The following is a 25507-nucleotide window of genomic DNA, read 5'->3' as shown; positions in this document are numbered from 1 at the left end:
AAAACTTATGCAAAAAGAACAGACAGGATAAGAGGGAGGGGGGGTTGTTATGAAAACCCCAAACACAAGGGGTATTAGAATCTATAGCACTTAGTACTGTGCATGAAGATCAAAGTAGATACTTGTTGACATTAGACTTGAACTTATGTGGATTGTAACTTTCATGAAATACGTATGAATGAAGGTTGTTGTTCTAGAAAACGGAAGTTGAATGAATAAATGAAAGAGAAAAAAACTTGGTTCTGTGAGTTTGAAGTAGGACAGTAAACCAACGTTGACTGGTTGTGGCATGTGTTCAGACTGATTTGGAAGAGAGACAGAGGGAATTATAGAAGCCAATTCAGAAGAACAGTGCCCACTGAAGTATCTGTAGAAAAGGCATGAGCAGGAACAGAATGTCTGAGACAGAGTGGAGAGACTCTGTTAGAGATGAGTCATTAATTAACCTAACTCTCTCTTTCAAATGGAATCTAGAAGCCTGAGAGGGGGCCCACTCCAGATGTGGAAAAAATATTCCATGGTAGGGAGGATTTGTGATTTGTCCATAGTGAATAGCTGTTTGGAAGTATAGTAATGCCAACAGCAAAAGAGAAAACCCAGTGTTTTAGATACAGAGGAAGCAATATTTGTAATGTGCTTATGCCAAGAGAGATTAGAAGTCGGGGTAATTCCCAATAGAGATATAGGATCTTGCCTAGAAATCGGGGTGATCAAAGACAGGCATAGAAGCAGAAGAATCCTTTTTGATAGATATAAGAGAGGGCTAAGTTTTAGAAGGATTGAAATCAACTAAGTTACCTTTGCCCCACTGCAGAATTACCCGGAGAGCAACACTTAAGGAATTGGTAATTTGTGCAGTGGGAAGGTTTCTCAGACTGCTAGGCGGAATGCAATGTGCTATCATCAGCAAAACTATGGAGAGGATTTCCGGTCAATGGAAGAAGGTCATTGATATATAAGAGGTGCATTCAATAAATTTTCTAGCTAAAGTACTTCCCATAGTTATATTTCAATGATTCAAGTTGGGTACACAGATTTCTGACCATTGTGCAGAAGCAATTCAGAGTATGGCATTGTGAGGAGAATTTAGAGCTTTATGGAAGGGATCCTGCAACTTTAAACTCTAGAATTGTTACAGATGATGAAACATGGATTCATTGCTGGGACCCTGAGACCAAGCAAGAATCAATGCAATGGAAGCACAAGGGTTCTCTCCCACCCAAAAAATTTTGGACACAATCTTCAGCTGGCAAAGATTATAGCCACCATTTTTTGGGATGCTGAGGGAATTTTGAACATTCACTACTCAGAACACAAGCAGACGGTCATTGGGAGTCATATGCAACCCTACTGTACAATCTAAGGGATATCATAAAGGAAAAATGCTATGAAAAACTTTCCAGAGGTGTGCTGCTTCTTCAGGAAAAGGCACCAGTACACAGGTCACATGCTGCTGCTGCTTTGAATGACTGACTTTACAGAACTTACATCCTACTTACTGGCCAGATCAGGCATCTCAGTTACTATTTCTTGTTTCAACACCTCAACAAAAATGTACGTGAATGTCACATTGTTGATGATAATGAACTGAAGTCTGCTTTTCTGCATTCTTGGATGGACAGGACAAAGAATTTTGTCTGGTATTTCCTCATTGCCAACAAATTGAAACAATTGTATTTAAGTTACATTGAAAATCAAAAAAGATATTTGCCTCTATCTCTTTTCCTTCACAGGTATGTAGATAATTTATTCAATGTCCCTCATACAAGAAGAAAAGATTGGGAGAAAAAGCTGAACCTAGGGGAACACTAACATTAGTGGAGAAGTTAGAAGAAAGAGAGCCATCTACCATAAACCACAGTGAGGGAACGTAGACAAATTACAAAACACAGTTAGTAAATTATAAGATTGAAGCTTATTTAGAAGACCCTTAAACCAAACACGATGTAAGCCTTTGAAATATCAAAAATCACTTTCACTTTCATAAAACTTTTCCACTAAATTTGTTCGTGGATTAGTAAACATAAGCCAGAATATTACCAGTGACAGAATCCATATTTGGGCTCATTGAGCATATGGAAGGTTTCTAGACAGTTTAAGAGTTAGCAGTTAATTGATTTCTGCATTAATTTAGAATAAGTAGAAGTAAGTGCAATAGGACAATAATTGGATGGGAGGGATTTGTCACCCTTTTTAAAATTAACATTAGCATTTGCATTAGTTTTGTTGATCAACATTAGTTTTGTTGATTTGGCCCTGAAGAGATTGCAAAAGGCTCAAGGGGTAGAATTTTTCTCAGCCTGGTCTGTGCTTGTTAACAGGAGACTGCTTCTACAGGAATGGGATACACTTAAATAGAAAGGGTGCAAGAATATTTGCTAGGTGGGTCGGAAAATTGCTAGCTTGGGGGGATACACGGACTGATAGATTAACAGTAGCCAGTAGCAGAGGTGAAAGTGATTCCTGCACTGCTTCTATTGAAATGCAATTGAGCAGCAGCCTGGAAAGCAAGGCAATGGGGATTTGCAGGACTACTGGGAGTCATAGTGGAACAAGTAAATATATGGGCTGTGTTAGGGTAACTAAGACTAGAAACAGGTGCATGTATACTTGCATGAACACCAATGCCAGGAGTATACTTAATAAGTTTGATGAGCTTGAAGTGCTAGTCAAGACATCAAAAGCAGATATTGTTGGGATATAAGAGATGTCCCAACAATAGTGTAACACAGACATAAGCAGTGCAGAATTGGAATTTGAGGAATACAATGTGTACAGAAAGGATAGACAGGACAGGAAGGGAGGAGGGGTTATGCTGTTAGTTAAGAAACACAAAATCTAAGGAAGAGCATCCAATTGATGTTGGTGGACAATGCAATGTTCAGTCTGTTTGGTGTGAAATAAGAACTGGGAAAGGAAAAATGAGTAGGTGTGTGTTATAGGCTTAATGAATCTGATGAGTATAAAGAGCAATTGTGCAGAGAAATAGTGGGCCAGTAAATCAGAGTGTCTTATAATGAGGGATTTTAATTTTCCAGAGATTGGAATTTGTGGGTTGGTCACTCACACACTATTAAGGCTTTTGTAGATTTATTGGATGATTGTTTTCTACAGCAGCATTTTCGGGAGGCAACTAGAGGGAGTAATACTCTTAATCTGATTATCAGTATTGATTCTTCATGCATTAAGAATCTGCAGATTAAGGAACCACTAGATGGCACTGATCACAGTGTGCTGAAGTGGGATTTATTAAAAGAAGTAAACTACCGTCAGAGGTAAAGGGAAGGGTTTTTGCTTTCGTAAAGGTGACTACAGTGGTCTGAGACAGTATTTAAATTCTATACGGCCCAACACCAAATCCTGGGGGATTCCACTAATAACATTAGTCCATGAAGAGCAGTGTCTATCGATAACCACTCTGTCTTCTCCCACTCAACCATCCTTTTCTCCATTGTAGCAACTTGCCCTTAATGCCATACTCCTCCAATTTTGTACAGTAGTCTTCCATGTGCCACAGTATCAAAAGCTTTCCTAAAATCCAAGTATATGATATCAAAATTATTTTTGTACCCAGTTCTTTTGTGACCACATCATAGTATCGAATCAAAATTGTCAGACAAGACTTCCCCTTAACAAACCCATGCTGTGTCTGAACTTTAACTGAAGTCTTGTCTAGATGATCCTACAGTGCTTCTTTACCCAGTGACTAGATTATTTTCCCCAGGTAAAAAGGCAAAGGTAAACTGCAGCCATTATCAACCCACTGCAGGATGGAAGCCTCCTCAATAGTTCATGTTGAGGGAAATGGACCGTAATCTGCCATGCTGGTCCAGTGTAGGTTGGCAGATTGACTGTATTTAGCAGGAACAGACGTTAAATAGGTCTGTAATTTCTTGGAGACCTCCCCTGAGTCCAAGCTTTCATAATTATGGCCAAGGGTTTGCTTACTTTCTTTGCTGCCTCCTTTAATATAGCCGGATAGTTCCCATCCAGCCCACCTACCTTCCTTAGCTTTCTTTGCTGCCTCCTTTAATATAACTGGATAGATCCCATCCAACCCACCTACCTTCCTTAGATAAGTGGGTTGGATGGGATTGGTTGGTTGGTTGGAAGAAACTTCAACAATTTCTCTACCACTTTGTTCTCAGTTATTACAAAATCGCTTAGCTCCCTGTTACAGTTTGATAAACTTCTGGCATTACCTCCTTGAATAACACCTCATATGTGAATGTAGAAACAAAACACTCATTCAGTTTATCAGCTCCCTGAGAATGATCATCAATAGTCAAACTATGTTAAGTGGCCAAATCTGATTCATCCCTTTCCTTCTAGAGTTTACATAAGTAAAGAACTGTTTGCTATTTTCTTTTGCATCCTTTCCCAAATAGGCTTGTTATAGGCTTGATTATACATTAGCCTATAACTGCCATAGGCTTCTGTGTCGCCAGATAATTTATATGCATCCCATGCATTTCTCTTCTCTACCACGAGCATCATTAATTCATCTGACACATAAACCTTCAACAGTATTTCTTAGTTGGTATGAAAAGCCTAGTACCCTCCAAGGTTCAGTCCCTGATAGCTTCCCATTTAAAATTCACTATTAGTAATGTCATCAGTTGACCCCACTGTACAGAATTAGAAACGCTCTGAGACCACTGTAGTCACCTTTACAAAAGCAAAAACCCTTCCCTTTACCTCTGATGGTAGTTACATCTTTAAGTAAATCCCACATCAGTACATTGTGATCACTGCCACCTAGTGGTTCCTTTATCTGCAGATTCGTAACGCATGAAGAATCACTGTTGATAAATAGATCAAGAGTATTACTCCCTCTGGTTGCCTCTCGAATATGTTGCTGTAGAAAACAGTCACCCAATAAATCCACAAAAATATTGCTCGACTATGAATGACCAATCCACAAACTCCAGTCAATATCTGGGAAGTTAAAATCCCCCATTAAAAGACAGTCTGATTTACTGGCCCACTATTTCTCTGCACAATTGCTCATCAGATTCTTTAGGCCTATAACACACTTACTCTCATTTTACCTTTCCCAGTGCTTATGTTACACCACACTGACCACTCATATCAACTGGATGCACTTCCTTTGATTTTATGTTTTTCTTAATTAACAGCATAACCCCCCCTCCCTTCCTATCCTGTCTATTCTTTCTGTACACATTGTACTCCCCAAATTCCAATTCGGCATTCCTAATATCTGTGTGGCACCATGTCTCTGATGTCCCAACAATATCCGCTTTTGATGTCTTGACAAGATCTTCAAATTCATCAAATTTATTTACTATACTCCTAGCATTGGTGTACATGCAAGTTTGTTTGTTTGTTTGTTATTTGGTTTTTAGGAGCATTAGCAACTAAGGCCATATTGCTCCGGGATATGCAGTGGTCATTCCCTGACCTTTCCGCATCCTCCGTATTTGGTGTTGACGGGCTCAAATCCCGGTCTAATCAAGAAGCGTGTGCTACGCACTGCTGCTCCTTCCCACCTGGCTACGGAGGTGCCACCATACATGCAAGTATACATATACCTATTCTTATTCTTAGTTACCCTAACACAACCCATGTATTTACTTGTTCCATGATGACTCCCAGCAACCCTTGAAATCCATCGCTTTCCAGGCTGCTACTCATTCCAGTAGAAGCAGTGCAAGAATCACTTTCACCTCTGCCTGTGGCTACCATTAATCTATTAGTCTGTGAATCCCCACCAAGCTAGCAGTTTTCCAACCAACCCAACACTGTCTCGATGGCATCACAAATATTCATGCACCCTTTCTATTTAAGTGTATCCCATCCCTGTTGTAACAATCTGTTCTGGTAAGAACTGACCATGCTGAGAAAAATTCTACCCCATGAGCCTTGCACAGTCTCTCCATGGCAAATTGATTGACAAGGCTCTCATCATGTCCCGGCAGAATTGCACACTCTTTCACATTTAACCCTAAGTAGTGACTTTTTTTTTCTTCCAACATTGACCTATACTTGTTAAGTAAATTCACAGATTCCCTACTCTTAATGTCATTAGTGCCATCGTGTACAACAATATCACCCTTTGTGCCCTTAAAAGATGATATCTGCTCTTCAACTTAAACTTTTGCCCCTGGCAGACATACCCTGGTCCTATTCCAAGCAGAACCGAAAACACCTTTGGAACGAGAAAGTGAAAAAAGGCAACCCATAACAGAAGCAAATTCAGGAGTACAGATTTTCAGAAGTCGAGAAATACCATCAGGACCTGGAGCTCTCCAGGAATCATTGAACGAAGTGTAGTGGGAATGGAGGGAGGTAGTTTACCAAGACCATCAATGCACAAGTTGGAAGAAAAATAGGATGGTAGCAGGTCATCTTTATCTTTGGCTGAAGGAGCAATAGAACCATCTGTTTCTGACAGGTGGAAACAGAGATGGGCAAAACTTCGCCCAATAAAAACCAGAATGCTCAACTAACATTTTGACAACAAGCAAGTTTTCTACTCTTAGCCTGTTCGAAATTTAGTTTGGATTGATTAATAAGCTTGGGTGTAGGCAGAAAAAAATGTTCCTGGAGATTTTGATAAAATCCAATTGCAGCAGACATTCTTCTTTTGAACAGCCATAGCACATTTATTGGTAAATTCAAGTTTAGATAAAGAACAAGATATTAAGGAGGAGTGTAGAATCAAGTATTTCATCCCTGAAAGAATAATTTCACTGACACAATTAGAGCAAAAAGAAATACAAACCAATTGGTTGTCCAGTGGTAAACTGTTGCGACGTCTTTTTGGCCTTAAACATGGTTTTATTGTTTTTATCAGATACAGATCAGAATCTTGCTCAATTGTTTCTAAATCAAAAATGGCTTGGAAAACTTAGATACCTTGTTGATATATTTCAAAAACTTAATGATTTAAATTTGTCTTCAAGGACAGGGAACAAATATCAGAAGCTTTCAAAAATAAACTTAAACCTTTGGAAAACTGAATTGGAGTGTAATAATACTGAAATGTTCCCATGTTTTTCTAAATTTGTCAATAGCAATAATATAGACATTTTACAATTTAGGGATATCATTGCCACCCACCTAACAATGCTAATTAAGAATTTTTCCAAATGATTTAATGTATCTACTGAAAAAAAAAAGTTGCATTGGCATCATGACGCCTTTGCTTTTGAAATTTCTTCATGTCTGAGATTAGGACCAAGGTATGTCTGCAAGGGGCAAAAGTTGATGACATTATAGAGCAGATATGTTTTAAGGGCACAAAATGTGATGTTGTTGTGCTGCAATTCTGCACAGACATGATAGGAGGGAGTATATGATGAGAGCCTTGTCGAACAATTCAGCCCTAGAGAGATTGTGCAAGGCTCAATCGGTAGAATTTTTTTCAGTCTGGTCTGTGCTTGTTGACAGGAGAGACTGCTTCTACAGGGGTGGGATACACTTAAATAATTTTGCCTCCACAGGCAGAGTAAAAACCGATTCTTGCACTGCTTCTATTAGAATGAGCAGCAGCCTGCAAAGCAAGGTAATGGAGATTCTCAAGACTGCTGGGACTCATAGTGAAACAAGTAAATACATGAGCTGTGTTAGGGTAACTAAGAGTAGGAATAGGTGCATGCATACTTGCATGTACACCAATGCTAGGAGTATAGTTAATAAATTTGATGAGCTTGAAGTGCTAGTCAAGATATCAAAGGCAGATATTGTTGGGATATCAGAGACGTGGTGTCACACAGATATCAGCAATGAATAATTGGAATTTGGGGAGTACAATGTGTACAGGAAGGGAGGAGCGATTATGCTGTTAGTTAAGAAACACAAAATCTAAGGATGTGCATCCAATTGATGTTGGTGGACAATGCAGTGTTGAGTCAGTTTGGTGTGAAATAAGCACTGGAAAAGGAAAATTAAGAGTAGGTGTGTGTTATAGGCCTAATGAATCTGATGAGTATAATGAGCAATTGTGCAGAGATATAGAGTGGGCCAGTAAATCAGAATGTCTTATAATGGGGTATTTTAACTTTCCAGATATCGACTGGAACTTGTGGGTTGGTGACTCGCACACTAGCAAGACTTTTGTGGATTTATTGGATGACTATTTTCTACAGCAACATGTTCGAGAGGCAACCAGAGGGAGTAATACTCTTGATCTGATTATCAGCAGTGATTATTCATGCATTAAGAATTTGCAGATAAAGGAACCACTGGGTGACAGTGATCACAACATACTGATGTGGGAATTACTTAAAGATGTGGGAATTACTTAAAGTTATTCAGGAAGGGGAATGCCAGAGGTGAAGTAAACTCTGGCAGTGAGCTAGATGATTTTGTAATAACTGAGAGGAAAGTGGAGGAGAAATTGTTGAGGATAAACATAAAAAAGGCACCTGGTGTGGATGGGATCTATCCAGTTATATTAAAGGAGGCAGCAAAGGAAGTAAGCAAACCCTTAGCCATAATTATGAGAGCTTCTTTGAACTCAGGGGAGGTACCCATGGACTGGAGATTTGCAAATGTGACCCCAATTCACAAAGGGGATTCAAAAGGTGACACAAGTAACTACAGAGCTTGTGTTCCGGGAAAAATAATGGGGCAATCCTGCAATGCTTCTTTAACCACTGATTAAAGAAGCATTGCAGGATCATCTAGACAAGACTGCAGTAATAGTTAAGACACAGCATGGGTTTGTTAAAGGGAGGTCTTGTCTAACCTATTTGATTGGATACTATGTTGTGGTCACAAAGGAGTTCCTCTGTGACCACATAATTTTGATATCATATACATGAATTTCAAGAAAGCTTTCGATACTATTGCACTTGGAAGACTGCTGTACAAATTGGAGAGGTATGGCATTAAAGGTAAGTTGCTAAAATGGATAAAGGGATGGCTGAGTGTGGTAATCAATGGACACTGCTCTTCGGGAAAAAATGTTGTAAGTGAAGTTCCCCAGGGTTCGGTTTTGGGCCCATTGTTGTCTTGTATATTTATCAATGATATTGATGGAGGTATATCAGGAGGTTGAATGTCCAAGATTGTAGGTGACACAAAGGTTGGCAGGGTTGTTAATGACAATAAAGACAGTATGCTACTCCAACTGGATCTAGATAAGTTGGGAAAATGGGCTCAGAAGTGGCAACTGAAGTTTAACCTTGACAAATGCAAAGTAATGCGTATGGGTAGCGATAACCAAAGAGAAACATACCAACTATATACATACAAACATACCAGAAACAAACATACTGTGGCACTGCACTCAGAGAAGTGGAAAGTGAAAAACACCTGGGGTAATTGTGCAGTCAAATATGAAGTTCGCTTAGCAGTGCAGATGGGCTGCCAGGGCAGGTCATGGAGGTGATTATCCCATTATACAAGGCAATGCCAACAGATTGGAAAACTGCATTAGTTTGCCTAATACTCAAGAATCCATCAAAAACACCAGAACAACCAGAATCCTATAGGCCTATTGCTCTGTTATCCGTCCTGAGCAAAGTGTTGTGAGTAGCTCCTTCACCAGAGATTAGAAAGCCACTATGAAACCGCAGGGCTGGCGGCCCCAAATCAATTTGGTTTCAAGCCAGGAAAATCAACTGTTGATGCACTGGGAAATATTATAGCCACAGCCAAAAACTGCAACAATAAATACTTCTTGGCAATATCCGTGGACTTCGCCGGGGCATTCAACGCCTTATGGTGGCCGAGTGTCCTGGGTCGGCTCAAACGAGCCAACATCCCACCTATATAACTGCATCAGTAGCTATCTTTCAGATAGAAAGATCATGGTGAAGACCCCCTACAGTCATGTTTCAAGACATATACCGAGGCTGCCCACAGGGTTCCGTTCTAGAGCCTCTCCTCTGGAACTACATCCTGGATGACGTCCAATCATAAGTGTATGCGGATGACCTGATCTTGATGCTGGGGGCAGACTCCAGGGCTCTCTTAGAGACCTATGCAAATCATGTGCTGACAGTGCTACAAGAATGGGCTAATCATAACCAACTGAACATCTCACCTGCTAAGACCTGCTCTGTCTTACTGAGGGGTACACTTGCACCAACCAGACCGCCACAGATAAAGAACCATGGCACTACGATAAAACTGCAAGCCCAAATTAAATACCTTGGAGTAGTCATTGATAAAAATCTATGTTTCCTACTGCGTCTTGTCAACCTACGTAAGAAGATCATAAACTACACTGCCCTAGTGGCCAGGGAAACTTGGCGGGACTGGGGTCTCAAAAAGTGCACTGTGGCGTTCTTCTATAAGGAAGTTTTCATCCCTGCCATCACTTACGCCTCCGGGATGTGGTTCGGGGAATTCTCCTCTGGAACTACATCCTGGATGACGTCCAATCACAAGCGTATGCGGATGACCTGATCTTGATGCTGGGGGCAGACTCCAGGGCTCTCTTAGAGACCTATGCAAATCATGCACTGACAGTGCTACAAGCTAATCATAACCAACTGAACATCTCACCTGCTAAGACCTGCTCTGTCTTACTGAGGGGTATGCTTGCACCAACCAGACCGCCGCAGATAAAGATCCATGGCACTACAATAAAACTGCAAGCTGAAATGAAATACCTTGGAGTAGTCATTGACAAAAATCTATCTTTCCTACTGCGTCTTGTCAACCGTCAACCTACGTAAGAAGATCATAAACTACACTGCCCTAGTGGCCAGGGTAACTCGGCGGGACTGGGGTCTCAAAAAACGCACTGTGGCGCTCTTCTATAAGGCAGTTTTCATCCCTGCCATCACTTACGCCTCCGGGGTGTGGTTCGCAAAGACGCAGACCGTCGTCAATTGCCGAAAGCTAGAAACCATCCAGCACTCTACCCTCCTAACAATAACATGAGCTTGTCACACAGTCTCAACCCATGCCCTGCAAGTCCTAGCAGGTACTACCTTTAGACCTAGAAATTGTCCGCACAGGTCTACTCTATCAACTCTCCAAAGGAAAATCAGACACAATATTAGACTTCACCTCTGATCCACTCAACAACAGGACTGCAGAAGAAAAGACTTATCACCCATTTAACGCAGGTCTGGCAAACTAGGTGGATGGAGTCTACAAAGGGTGCCATAACCTAAAAATTTCTTCCAGAAGTCCAAACAGTTTATCCCAAATGCCCAACATGGTTCTCCACAGGCCTCCAAACCACCTTCCTTCTCACAGGGCATGGTTCCATTCGTGCAAAACTGACTTCTTTCCATATAACGGACAACCCTCTGTGTAACTGTGGATCCCAGGAAACCTGGGACCACCTTATGTACCACTGCCCGCTTTATGAAGACCTTCGGCGCATTCTCATTACACAGACTCAATACCTTCCGCAGGATCAAGAAAATTAACTTCTGGAACACAAGCAACACTACCATGCCTTTTCCAAGTTTGCCCAAGACCTTTTTTGCCAGGCAACGAACTTTACCTCAACCGTAAATCTCTGCAGGAATGGTGCCATACAACTCCTTCCTTAATTCGTTCCAGGAGTGACAACCACCAGCACAGCTCAGATGCTGCAATCAGGCCTTCCTAGCCATGCTCCCATGCGTGGTCCTTTGCCTCCACTCCCCGGGCAGGTGTGGGGAGGTGACTCCGAGTCTCCTCCTCCCCCTTGCCGCCCCTCTTTTCCCTCTGGTGGGGCATGGGCCTGCTCCACTGATTTGGGGGTCATCTTCTATATGGACCCCTTATCTCTCTTTACCTTTACCCAGCCTTCAGTCTCCCCACCCCTCTCTCTAACTTACAACTACTAGTGTACAAATCATCTCTAAATTGCTTGAGCCCTACACCCAAAAACTTAATAACATCAATTCGTATAAATAGTACTCCTTTCGGCTGACCCTATCTATAACGTTTTTTTTTTTCCCTTCATTTTATTCTATTTATTTATTTACTTATTTTTTTTATTTATTTTTTAGGTCCTAGCCACTGAAATCTCAGAAAATTAGGTGGCAGGACCTGCCAGAGTAAATAACTATAATAGTGGTGTACCTGGTCTGCCTCCACGAGGCGGAGTGTGGACAACATTGGGTTCCATTAGGGACCCAGCGGCTAAATGACCAGAGGAACAACGGTACACGACACTACATATGTACAAAATCCACACACTTTTAAACCTCTGGCATTGACAATGTTCTATTTTACACTCACAATGTATAGAACGCGGAGACGGGGGGAACCCCTGGTGCCGCTTGACACTAAACACACTCTACACTCTATACAAGGAAATGGTCAGGCCACACCTAGAGTACTGTGTACAGGTCTGGATGCCTTATTTTAGGAAGGATGTAGAGTTGCTAGAATGAGTACAAAGAAGGGCAACAAGATTGGTGAGAGGAACAAAGGAGTGCACTTATCAAGAAAGGCTTAAAGTCTGCAAATTGCAGTGCCTGGAGAGTAGGCACCTGCGAGGTGATTTGATTGAGGTGTATAAGGCCTTGAATGGGTTGAGAAAGCTGAAAGCTGATGGGATTCTTCCTCTTGTTCAGACTAAGAACCTGAGGGGACACAGTTTCAGATTGAGGAAAGATAGTTGTAGAATAGATGTGCGGAAATTTGCCTTTAGCCAGCGAGTAGTTGATTGGTGGAACAGGCTTCCATCTTTTGTTGTAGAAGCTAATAGCCTAAATAAATTTAAGGCTGAGCCGGACAGGCATTTGGAACGAATGGAGGGGTGAAATGAGAGCATTTTTTTTTTGGCTGATGCTGCATAAGCTTGCTTCCTTGCATCGTATGCCTCTACTAATGCTAATGCCCCAAACTTACCATTGAACAAAAAGGAAGATCTGATTGACCTGTCATCTGACAAAGTATTAGGTGCTCTTTTCAAGACAAGTATCCAGAATTATCAAAAATGGCAATACAAATATAGCTATCTTTTGTGTCTACATATTTATGCGAGGTTTGTTTCTCCAAATTAACAGCTATAAAAACAAAACAGCATTCCAGACTTGATCCAGAAGATGACATGAGATTAACAATTGCAAATATTCAGTCCAAATATGGACCAAATATTATTGGTTATCCAGGCTCCTCCTTCTCATTCATTGTTTTGTTATCTATAAAATATTTAAGGGTAAAGGCCTCAAGCTACGAGGTAGAATGACTAACATTAGTTAGTGCAAAAGCATAATTTTAACGTAGCCATCTACCAAAGTAGTTAAATTAATTAATTAAATTGTTGACTTCTCAACAAGCTTTGAAACGGTGCCGTCTGGGTGGTGGCATCGGCTGAGAATAAATAACAGTAGTCTTCTCCACTGGTGAAGTGTTACTTACTCGAGGTAGTACAATACTATGGCAACTTGTGAAGGCATTCACAATATGAGATATAACAAAAACGATGCCAATTTAATTAATTAATTTAACTACTTTGGTAGATGGCTACGTTAAAATGATGCTTTTGCACTAACCTATATGTTAGTTGTACTGTAATCTGAAGAATAAGAATTTGATCTGTTGTTTTTGCCGTATTCAATTAAAACATTAAACAATTATTTTAATGTGCAAATTAAAAAGGAAACAATTTTTTTATTCTTTTGTCAGTACTCAAATAAAATTTTCTACTACATAATTTTTAAAATGCTATTTTTCTTCTCTAAAAATGTGGTCATCCTCCCTTGGAGTTTACAGTGAGGGGTCGTATCAATTTTATATTTAAAAAGGGGGTAGCGAGAGAAATAAGTTTGCACGCCACTGGTCTAGAACAGCGTTGTTCAACCAGAGGTATGCAAGAGATTAACAAGAAACAAAAATATTTTGGAACAATTGAAACGTATTTTTTACTTAACCATATTCAGTAGTAATTACACTATTGCCATTGTTAAGCTAAGTGATGATTCATCCTATTTTTTACTTAAGCGTGTTTTGTATTGTTGTATATACACTATTGCGATTTAAGTTGTTATTTGGTTTTTAGGAGCATTAGCAACTAAGGCCATATTGCTCTGGGATATGCGGTGGTCATTCCCTGACCTTTCCACGTCCTCCATATTTGGTGGTGGCGGGCTCGAACCCCGGTCTAATCAAGATGTGTGTGCTACGCACTGCTGCTCTTTCCCACCCGGCTACGGAGGCACCACGCGATTTAAGTGATGATTCATCCAAAGTGCTGCGTTGAAGTGTCAAGTACGGCAAAATCTGATTATACACACATTCTGTTTTTGGATGAATTAAATTAGATTAAAAATTTTGACATTCTGATTGAGATGATGTATATTTTCTAAAATTTTATAAAAAAATAATTTTTAAGACTTTATGGAGATAAAAATTAATGAAATACAGGATTAGATTACCTAATAAAAAAACTAATTTATCTCTATATTTATTTATTGCTATTAAAAAATGCAAAATGATTATATTTTTAAATATATATTGATGCTTTATAATTAAATTTTCTTTTTAATTATTGTTAATTTAGTGGTTAAAAAAATTACTGCTCCATAATTTGGCAGACATTAATACACATAATCCAATTTTGATCTTAGTCAAAGTTTTTAATCAAATTTAATTAATCCAAAAATGGAATGTGTGTTTAATCGGATTTTGCCAGTACTATCGACTATTTACGAAATCACTCGAACTGTGTCCAGTGGTCGCTGGATTACCAGCCGTTCATCATCCATTTTGTTTTAGTTCTTCTCTGTAAGCTCGTGGGGACAGTTGTGCGCACGTGGTTGCAGTTGTGTGGTGATTTTTCCTGTTAATTCTTCCGTGTGATTATTTTAATACCCCATTATGGATAAGTTTATTTTAAAGTGAAAACGTGAAGGTGAGAATGGCAGTGTATGTAGTGAAAATAATGAATTGAAAAGATCTAATGAAGTTACACTTGTTACTCCATCTGGACCGAGTGGTGTTGAGAATGTCTTTGGAAAATGTAGTTTCACAGATTACACGTTATTATTGGTTAAAACTAAACATAATACTGCAAAATCTTTGAAAGCTGAGACTAAACCCAAATATCATGATTATGACAAAAGTTGTGTGATTTTATTCAAACAAATGTGATCCACCTCTTCCAACCTGTGTAATATGCAATCAAACTTTGTTTAATAATACCATGAAGCCTTCTCTATTAAGACAACATCTTGTAACAAATTATGTCGAATTGAAAGATAAAGCTATTGATTTTTTAAGCGCAAAGCTAACTCTAAAATCAAAATCAAAAAGTTATTCAAAAAGCTAAAATCAAAAAGTTATTCAAAGTTTTACCCAAACTTCGAATTCTAAAGATGCTTTAGAAACATCTTACGAATTAGCTTTATTAGTTGCTAAAAATAAAAAGGCGTACACAGCGGTTGAAACACTCATTGTTCCCTGTGTGTTAATTATCGCTGATAAAATACGAGACAAAAAGTTTTCAAACATAATAAAAGAGCATACCAACTTCTGATGCTACTGTAGGTCACCGAATTTGTGAAATGGCACAAGATGTAATTCTGCAAACTGTTGAATATATCAAACTGGATAAAAGATTTTCAATGCAAATTGACGAGTCTACATACATGTCAAACAATGCCCAGCTTATTGTGTTTGTCCGCTATTTTGATGTTGAAATTGGTGCTATTAAGGACGACATACTGGGTTGTAAACGGATGCCAGAACATACAAAGGGAAAAGATATTTTTCAAACTTTGGACAATTTTGTGAAACTTGAATTAGTACTCCAGTGGGAATGGTGTATCAGTATATCCACAGATGGAGCAACCTCAATGACTGGACAAAAAAGCGGTCTTATTGCAAGTATACGTGAAATCAATCCTGACATCGGCTGGCAGCATTATATTATTCACAGACAAAGTTTGGCTGCAAAAAATCTGACTCCAGAGTTGCATGAAGTAATCAGTGTTGCTATATTCATCTGAATGTGTCACCATCAAGACTTTTTGTGTGGAAATGTACCAAGAATTTGTTTAAACAGACGTCAGGCAACACAAGAATAGCATAATACCATGCTAAATACCAATGATATTTAACGTTCAAATAATAGAATACTGTTATTTAGATTCTCTGAAATGTTACTTATAAAAAAAAGTATCACAATGAGAAGCTTGATTATTGTCTTTTATTCAAATTATTGTCCCTATATCAACCAAAGAATGATTTCAATATTCAATAACACTACTGTAAGACTGGCTCTGTGTTAGACATATCACCATTCTGATGTATAAAGTGTAAAGTGTTTTGGGTCTAATGGCACCAGGGGTTTCCCCCATCTCCACATTGTGTACTCTGTGTGGGTAACACAGAACTCTGTGAAGACCAGAGATTTTAGTAAAAAGTGTGTATTGTTGTGTCGGGTAATGTCCTGTTGTGTTGTTCCCCTGACCTTTCAGCCATTGGGACCCCACCTTGCCTACACTTTGCCCCAAGGAGGCAAGTCAGGAATAGAGGGATCACAGCAGAAGTTTCATTCCGATGCATACTGAGAGTATAATGGATATTGATAAAATTATAACACTTAATAAAAACACTAAGATATCTAGTAACAAAGACCACACTTTAGGAAAGACAGAGGTGCACAGAAGAGCAACAAGGTTGGTTAAGGCATACAAGGATGTCCTTATCAAGAGAAACTAAGTTCTATAAGTTAATGTTTAGAAATCAGAAATTTGCAAGATAGTAACATGATCAAGGTATTTAGGGCTTTAAAAGGCTTGAGTAAACTAAAAGCTGAGTGCATCATTACATTTAGTCACATGACATACACAAATGGACAAATTAAAACTGATGAGGTACCTGTAGAACAGTATTATAAAATTGTGTAGTCAGAGTGACTAACTTGTGGAGACTGGAGAGAAGGTGACATAGTTATACTACTTTTTGACCCCAGCTAATGCTGAATAAGGTTGCTTCCTTGCATCATTTTGCCAATTCAAATATTGCTTCATAAAAATGAGAATTTTTAAAATTTTATCATTTAAAATGCCATAAGAGTTAAAAAGTAATTTAAATTGCAGCTCAGTTTGAGTGACACTTGAACCATTATAATTCAAAACTTAAAATTTTGAAGTGTAATGTTTCAGTATGGTATGGGAACCAAGAACATCAGACTTTGAAACATTAGTTATAAGAAAATAAACTGCAAACATTGCAAAATGAAAAAAGCTTACCAGTATTCTTTTTATTTTCCACCAATGAACTACTCGCTGTAGCATTCAATGATGGTTTTTTATATCCCACCAGTGAACTACTCACTGCAGAATTCAATGATGATGATGATGATGATGATTTTGCGGTGAATTTTTTTACAACAGACTTCGTGTATTGAGACTCACGTCTTGAAGAAATCGTTCCCTCCATTCGAGCCTTCTTAACATCTAGAGGCTGAAAGTTTTAAAATGAAAAAGATACTCAAAAAAGTTGTACTTTTTAAGAGGATGGTAAAGTAAAAATGGTTTCAATGATTTACCAAGGGATGTTTCATTGGGATTTTCTTAGGGCATCAACTATTTTGATCATAGCTTGCCAGTGCATATATTTTGCCAATGTAATACATATGTAGAGGTGTTGAAAAGGCCTTTAAGAATTCCTTCAAACTACAGAGAAACTAGCATTTTCAATTCTGCACAGTTTAAGTTAAAATTCAGGCTTATGCTTGAATTCGGTTAATCAGAAAGAAAGCTGAATTTCTGAATTAGATTATTCAAACACACATTAAATGTGAATGCATATCAGTAAATACAGCGAGCCAAATCAAATCACTCATGTTTCATAGCATAAGATTCAGTAAATACTTTTATCGCATAATATTAATCCAAAATGCTATTTTATTAATTTAAATTAATGATTTAAATTTTCTAATTTAGTTTAACAGCCCACTTATTAAAGTAATCTAAACAAAAATTTGCTGTTCTCTCGGTAAATTTTGTATGAGTCCATATATCTCAATAGTCTTATTTAACACATTAACCACAATGAAACACAAAAATATTGCCTCACTTTATAGATCTACAAGCTTAGAGAACCACCTGTCACAACACACATTATTCATTTGTTCAAGTTCTGAGAGACAGCCGATGCTTCACATTATGAACCACATTATGCACCTGGGAACCAACATGATTTTATCCTGCAGTTACGTGAAACTATCTAATAGATAATTATGATGGTTTATTGAACACCCTGTTCTTTGATTCCTTCTTTATATTCTAGCGGTAAAAGCAGTGACAATTCTGAACAATATAGTAATGCAAATAAAATAAAGTGTAATATTTTGAACCGATAAGGGAAAAAAACCCATATAAGAAAAAAAATTATAATTTATAATTTATTATAATCTTGAATTAATGTTGCATTTAAATAAAATTTTACAGTAAAAACTTTAAATATTAGAACAGTGTCATGCTAGTTGAAGTCCTTGTAAAAACCTTTGTCACCATATTACTACTTTTTGGTTTATGCCAGGGAAGCCAACCTTTTCAGCAACACGACACATTATGCTAGTAATGTATCATGTGCCATCTGGAGGATGGATCCACAAATGTTTTTATTTCTAACTCGTAAATGATATTTATATGCTAAAGTTGGCAATAAAAAAATTACATTTTAAAAATGTTAAAAATTTTATTTATAAAATAAATTTAATATTGACAGTTTAATGAATAAACGTTTATCCTTACAGAACTGGTGTCATGAGGAACTAATATCCCTACTTAATTGCACTAAATTACTGCTAAAAAGTAGTACTTATGAAATGTAGATTCTTGTCGAAGTTAAATCCAGATCATAATTTCTAGCAATGAAAGTGGAATTCATGGTGTGCGTGGTTTTCATACAGGGAGCTGAAAACAATGGCCAACCTGTGTCATGTGCTGTGGCACATGACACAGGTTGGCCATACTTAGTTTATATTTATCACAGATGCCCATCAAACAGAACATTTCACTTACGGTTTATCAGTTTGTGCTCTCTGATGGGGCTAATGGCTCTTGCTAGCTATTGTATTACATAAACATTTCAAGTAGGTGGCCTAAGGAGATTAAATATCATTTAAGACTGCAATTACATTGTTTTTAATTCAACAGCCATAGCAGAGTGATCAAGCATGAGGATACACAAGTATGTGCCCTTTGAGTAACCACTGTTTAAGGCTGCATGACTACTAAATAAAGTGCTGTTATTGTACTCTCTCTCTCTCTCTCTCTCTCTCTCTCTCTCTCTCTCTCATATGAACCCCTCTGACTTTATATGGTCTTACCCAAGCATAAAGAGAAAATTCATTCATTTATAAGTAAACGTAATTATTATTCATATTAAACCCTGCAACTTCACAAACTCATATCAAATGGAGAAATAAATGGTATAAATGTAAACAAGCAGTATGAGACAAATAGAAAGAGACATGCAATACATCTCATCTCTAGAAGTGACATTTCTTACAATTGATCTTCATGACATAAAACATGACTCACAAAAAAAAAAAAAAATTAAAAAAAAAAAGAGACTACTATTTTCATTATACGAGTGGTTAAGTATAAGAGTAAGACAATATAATAACAAAAAAGTGATGGCCACATATCAGTTTTTAAATTAACATTATGGCGGTTAATATGATAAAACAATTGAAGGGGACAACGGAGCATATGAAGAAGATGGTTTCCAGTAGGGCTTACAATACCTGATCCTGGTAATTTTTTTCTGGTATTGATACAAAAAATACGGGTTTTTCGGTACTAATTAAAAAAAAAATAATTGTTTATAATTTAATCACATAAAGGTTATAAAATCACGTTTATGTGATTATGACATCGTTATCTCTACTAGCAAATGTTCGATAAATCATCGATAGGATACCCATGCAATATTGCAACCTGTCCACAATTCTCGGACTTCATGTCTGACCGCATCGTAACTCCCAAGACCCATTCCTCCACTACTGACTTTAGTTCAACTCTACCAAGTGTATAAGTTATTTTGGGGTTGCTGTTCCCCAGGTATAAGACCTTGCATTTTGCTGAATTAAAGCATAGCTGCCACTTTTCTGATCATTCCGGAAGTCTATCTAGTCACCCTGAAGAAGCTCTGCTTGGCGGCGATCATTAACTACTCTACCGATCTTTACATCATCGGAAAGATTAGACCTCACACCCTCCATCGATGTCATTTAAGATAATCAAAAAAAAACAGTGGTCCCAATACTGATCCTTGGGGAACCCCACTTCTTACATTAACCCAATCTGAGGAATAACCATTTATCACAACCCTCTACCTGGTGCTCTCAAGCCATCGTGCTATCCATCTAAGGATTTTCCCTATGATTCCAACCTGCTCCAACTTATAAAGTAACCACTCATGTGGGACTGAGTCAAATGCTTTGCTGAAATCCAAATAAACAATGTCAAAATTATTCCCTAAATCCAACTCATGAGTGACCTGTCAAGATGGCTAACCAGATTTGTTAAACATGATTTTCCCTTTACAAAACCATGCTGTGTATCCTACAGAATTCCATTTCCATATAAATGATCCTGAATTCCACCCTTGATCATTGCCTCAATGATTTTCCCTACTATTGAATTTAGACTGGCCGGTCGGTAATTTCCTGTTACACTCATAGAACCGCTTTTATGTCCCAATTTACACCAATCCAACGGAATCTCTCCAGAGTCCAGTGATGCCCTCATAACTAACCTTAATGGTTCAATGCACTCACTTGCTGCCTCCTTTAAGATTATAGGGTATATGCCATCAACCACAGGAGCCTTACTTGCCTGTAGGCGCGAAAGTTCTCATTAAATAATCATTTGAAATTTCAACATCATTAATTACATTTTTTTCAACTTCACTTCCACAATATCTCATTGACACAAAGGGTTTCTTAATGTAAATATCGATTCCAAGTAACTGTCGAGTTCATCTGCAATTACATATGCAATTACTAATACTATCATATGCAATTACATATGCATCCAATCTGATTTGTCCTTCTCTTCTTTGCATTTATATATGTGAGGAATTCCTTAACTGCACTCTTTGCTCTCTTCTTTATTCCTTATCCCCACTCTTTGCTCTCTCCCAAACTCAGTAAAGATACTTAGTGAAAATTATACTTCGCTGAATAAAACATCTTTCTCCTTCAGAAAATGATGAACATAATTCAACCATGGAAGACCAACGTGGAACAGAACATCAGTTTTCCACAAATTCTTTCCAAAATAAGAAATTGCCTGACTCCAATGAGATTTTAAAAGATGAACTTGAGTCGGAAATTAATGAAATACTTTTAACTATTTTTCCTAAAAAAGTTCAAAGCCTAGAAAATATGGACTGAGATCGTCTACGATTATCTCAGTACAATTGCGCCATCCAGCATAGAATCCGAAAGGGCGTTTTCTGTCAAAAAAATTTGTACCAAAATTAGAATTAGATCCATTTTAAACGATCATACTATTGATTGCTTATGTTTCTTAAGAGCTCGCTTTATTCGGAGAGGTAGTGTGGATGCTTAAACATAACTAAACTTTGCAGTAACAATATGTATTTTTTTGTTTCTGGAGTAACTGTATTTTAATGATTTTTTTTCAGAATATTTATTATTGCAATAAAAGTTTATTTAAAACAAGAATTCAAGTAATAACAGTACTTGTTTATTTCCTTACTTTATTGCACTTATTGGAGGGTTGAAGTGGTGAAACCCATGTTTAGACTCTAGAGCAAAGTTTCCGGCATCCCCCTCCCCCCATACTTCTCCTTCAACCCATGCAAGTACTATAGGTTGTGATACCTTTCGTGTTTGGGGTTTTCATAAAAAAAAAAAAAAAAAAAAAAATTGTCATCAAAATTTATTGAGTAAAACGTTTGTTTTTGGAATATGAAGATTTTGACTGGTATTGTAAGCCCTAGTTTCCAGTGTATTTATATGCATACACTTTGCATGCATATAGTCTTATTGGTAAATGACCAAATTCAGCTCCTTTTCACAGTGACACATATCTGATTCTATCTGTTGTGACGACATTTTAGACAAAAAAAAAATCATGTACCCTGTACACACGAAAGATGTGTAAACATCTTTGACGACACCTACTAAATTTCCAACATCTAGAACAGAAATCATGAACGATGTAATTTATGCTCAGGCCTGATACTTACTCTACCAAATAAATGTTAGTGACAAATAGGATACACATGCCTGCTGCTTACTCTACCGAATCAACATTTGGAACAAGTTAGGCCAATAACCTGATTACCCATTTGATTGTAGCCGATTATTGAATAGCATGATTGCAACAATATAAGTATTTGTATTGTTATAATCATACTATTATGTTGGATCATATTACTCTGTCATGCTTTGTCGCAAATTACACATGCAGCTCTACGAGATCTGCAAGAAATTACAGTATCCACATATAATATGCTACCGAAACTATGACTTGGCTCAGGATCTCAACAAGTTCAAGTGCGAGATAGTAATGCAGCACATTCCATTTCGCAATGAGGAAACAGAAATACTGTCAGAGATGAAATATGTCAAGATCTACAACAATGAAAAGCTCATACGAGATCGTAAATTGTATGAATTGGACTTGGACATTTGTAAAATGATCGAAATAAGATGTGTCAAGACAAAGATGACATTGCCCTGACGAAGCATGCGGTAATGACATACCTAGCCTTATAACGCGGTGGCGAGAAGAAGATTCATTTCGAAACTTTTACAATCATCCAAACAGCGAAATGAATGAGGATCTAAGCTCGCCACATCAACTTACTCAGCGCAATTGCAAAGAAAAGCAAAAACTTGATGACCAACAAAGACTTCTGCAACTTAATCAGAATGGTCAACAACAAGCATACATATAATTTGGAGTCTGTTATCTCCCAATTGCAAACTGATTCAAATATTCTTGACTGGCACAGCTGGTTGCAGAAAAACATTATGATTTGCCTCTTTCTGGAAATATACAACTGCTTCAGTAATACAGACGGATACTGTAATGCCTACATAGCTTCATGTTCTATATTTAGCCCATATGTCAATCTGAGACAATGCATCCAGCTGAAGGATTAATTTATGGCTCTCTTTTGATTGACTGATACTGGAAGCTCATAAAAGAGATATGAAGATGCCTATAGGGTATGCCATCAAGCCTTGGTGATGAGTGGTGGCAAGATTCTTGTCAAAATTTTCCAGAGAATACCATATGAGGTTTAGTTGTACTGAAGGCAGGGTCGAATCAGTTGCTGGAATGATGTAAGTTTCCTCCTGATTACTAGCAGGTACAGTAGGCCCAATCACAGTAAGAGTTGGTTCAACAATAGATGAATTAAATGTAGTCTCTGTGACTGATATATTGGTTTTGTGTTGAGGTCAGGGCAAGTTGATCGATTCCTTTGAGAGAAGAAACACAGGATGACTTTTCAAAAAGAAACTTCCGAGTGAGTTTTTCTTGTGTGTTAGTTTGACAGAGGAATGCATGTTAGCCTTCTAATTACCACAGAATCCTCACAGAACTTTATTGTAGAAAATCAAGAATAATTTTTTTCTTGCAACTCCTGCAGGTCACCATATCATCCACATACCTCTTACACAAACTGGCAGTTGCTTTTTTTTTTTTTTTTTTAGTTTCTTATTCATAGTGAAATGTAGCAGTTTTTCTGCTTTAATGATAAGAAAAGCACAGCAAATGGACTCTAGCATTAGCAAAGTGCAGGTGAGGCCATAATTATGAGAGCATCCTTGGATTCAGGGAAGGTTCCTATGGACTGGAGGTGCGTGAATGTATCTACGTCTCCAATTGATTAGGAGGATAAAAGGTTTCATGAGTAATTACCTGTTATTTCAAAGTCTGTTCCAGGGAGAATAATGGAGTTACTGGTTAAAAAAGTTTCACGTTCACCACAGAGGCAAAACGGCGTATCACTCAGTCCATACTGCAGTCAGCATGGATTTGTTAATGGACAGTCTTGTCTGCCAAACTCTGACTGGATACTATGATACACTGACCAAGAAACTCGATGCAGAAAATAATTTTGATATCATATACTTGGATTTCAGAAGGCTTTTGATACTGCTGCACATAAAATACTGCTATACAAACTAGAGCAATGTGGCAAGTTACTGCTATGGATAAAGGGATGGTTAAGTGGAGGAAGACAGAGTGGTTACCAATGGGCATTGCTCTTTGTGGACTAATATTATCAGTGGAATCAATGATAATATGAAAATCAATACAAATGTTGGCTAAGGTAAAGAAAGCCAGCATGAGAACCACAGGAACTTCACTTAATGCACTGGGCAAACTCATTTCCTACTACCACAGTTTCTCCCTGCATTCTCGGTAAACAGATGATGTGTGTTATCGGTAGTGGAAGTAGAAGCCGATAACGATGTAATGATTAGTTTTTTCTCATTATTAAAAGCAGATTATTGGAGTTCATGAGTGGGCTGAAATTTTCGTACGGGTAGACCCTCTAGGCTGCGTCAGTTTTAGGGTATTCATCCCCCCCCCTTCCCACTGTTTTTTCCCGAAAGGAAATGAACTTCTGCTGCCACTACTGATAACAATATGCACCGTCTGTAGAAGTTGTTTTCCTATTTTAAAACAGCAGTTAGAGAGGGGGGGGGGGGATAAACACCCTAAGACTGAGGCAGTCTGGAGGGTGTACGTCTAAGTAAATTTCAGCCACGAAGGCATTAACACTCAAACTTTAATAATCTGCTTTTAATAATGAGAAAAAACTAATGAATACATCGTTATTGACTTCTACTGCCATTACCGATAACACGCACCATCTGTTTACTAAGAATGCAGGGAGAAACTGCGGTAATGGGAAACAATTTTGTCCAATAAGTTTCCAGTGGTTCTTGTGTTGGCTTTCTTTACCTTCACCCAAATGTCAAGGGGCAGTCTTGTCTAACCAATCTGATTAGATACTATGATGCAGTGATCAACAAACTGGGTGCAAAAAATAATTTAATATCACATACTTCGATTACAGGAAGGCTTCTGATAACATTGCACATAAAAGACTGCTATACAAACTTGAGCAATGTGGCATTACGGGCAAGTTACTGCTATGGATAAAGGGATGGTTAAGTGGAGGAAGACAGAGAGTGGTTATCAATAGGGACTGCAGTTTATGGACTAATGTTATCAATGGAGTCCTCCTGGGTTCAGTGCTGGCCCCATTGTTAATGATATTCATGAAGGTATATCGGGCTTAATGTCTAAGTTTGCAGATGATACAAAGGTTGGCATGGTGGTTAATGACAATAATCAGAGTGAACTACAGCAACAATAACTAGGGTAGACAGGCCGAGAAATGGCAGTTGAAGTTTAACATTGACAAATGCCAGGTACTGCATAATGGTAGCAGTAAGCCCAGAGTAACTTATCAACTGTATGGTACTTCATTGAGGGTAGTGGAAAATAAAAAAAACCTGGTGATAAGTGTGCAGTCAGATATGAAATTCTCTGAAGAGTGCAGATATGCTGCCAGGACAGCTCATGAGGTTTTGTTAATGATATACAGAAGCTTTGTTAACTGG

The 25507-nt window shown here is 38.1% G+C and overlaps 1 protein-coding gene across 1 annotated transcript in view; it reads right to left on the bottom strand.

Moving 5' to 3' along the window:
• LOC150077333 (carboxy-terminal kinesin 2-like) overlaps positions 1–25507 on the bottom strand; it is a 287195-nt gene that overhangs the window by 215224 nt on the left and 46464 nt on the right. The window contains exon 3 of the mRNA XM_090386031.1: positions 17124–17337. Coding sequence (XP_090242157.1) covers positions 17124–17337 — 214 coding nt within the window. The remainder of the gene's footprint in view (positions 1–17123; positions 17338–25507) is intronic.

This window comes from Mastigoproctus giganteus, chromosome 12 (assembly GCF_048544385.1).
Source record: "Mastigoproctus giganteus isolate SK-2022 chromosome 12, ASM4854438v1, whole genome shotgun sequence".
Classification (NCBI taxonomy): Eukaryota; Metazoa; Arthropoda; class Arachnida; order Uropygi; family Thelyphonidae; genus Mastigoproctus; species Mastigoproctus giganteus.
Note: the sequence above shows the minus strand (reverse complement) of the source record. Positions and strands in the feature narration are given on the sequence as shown.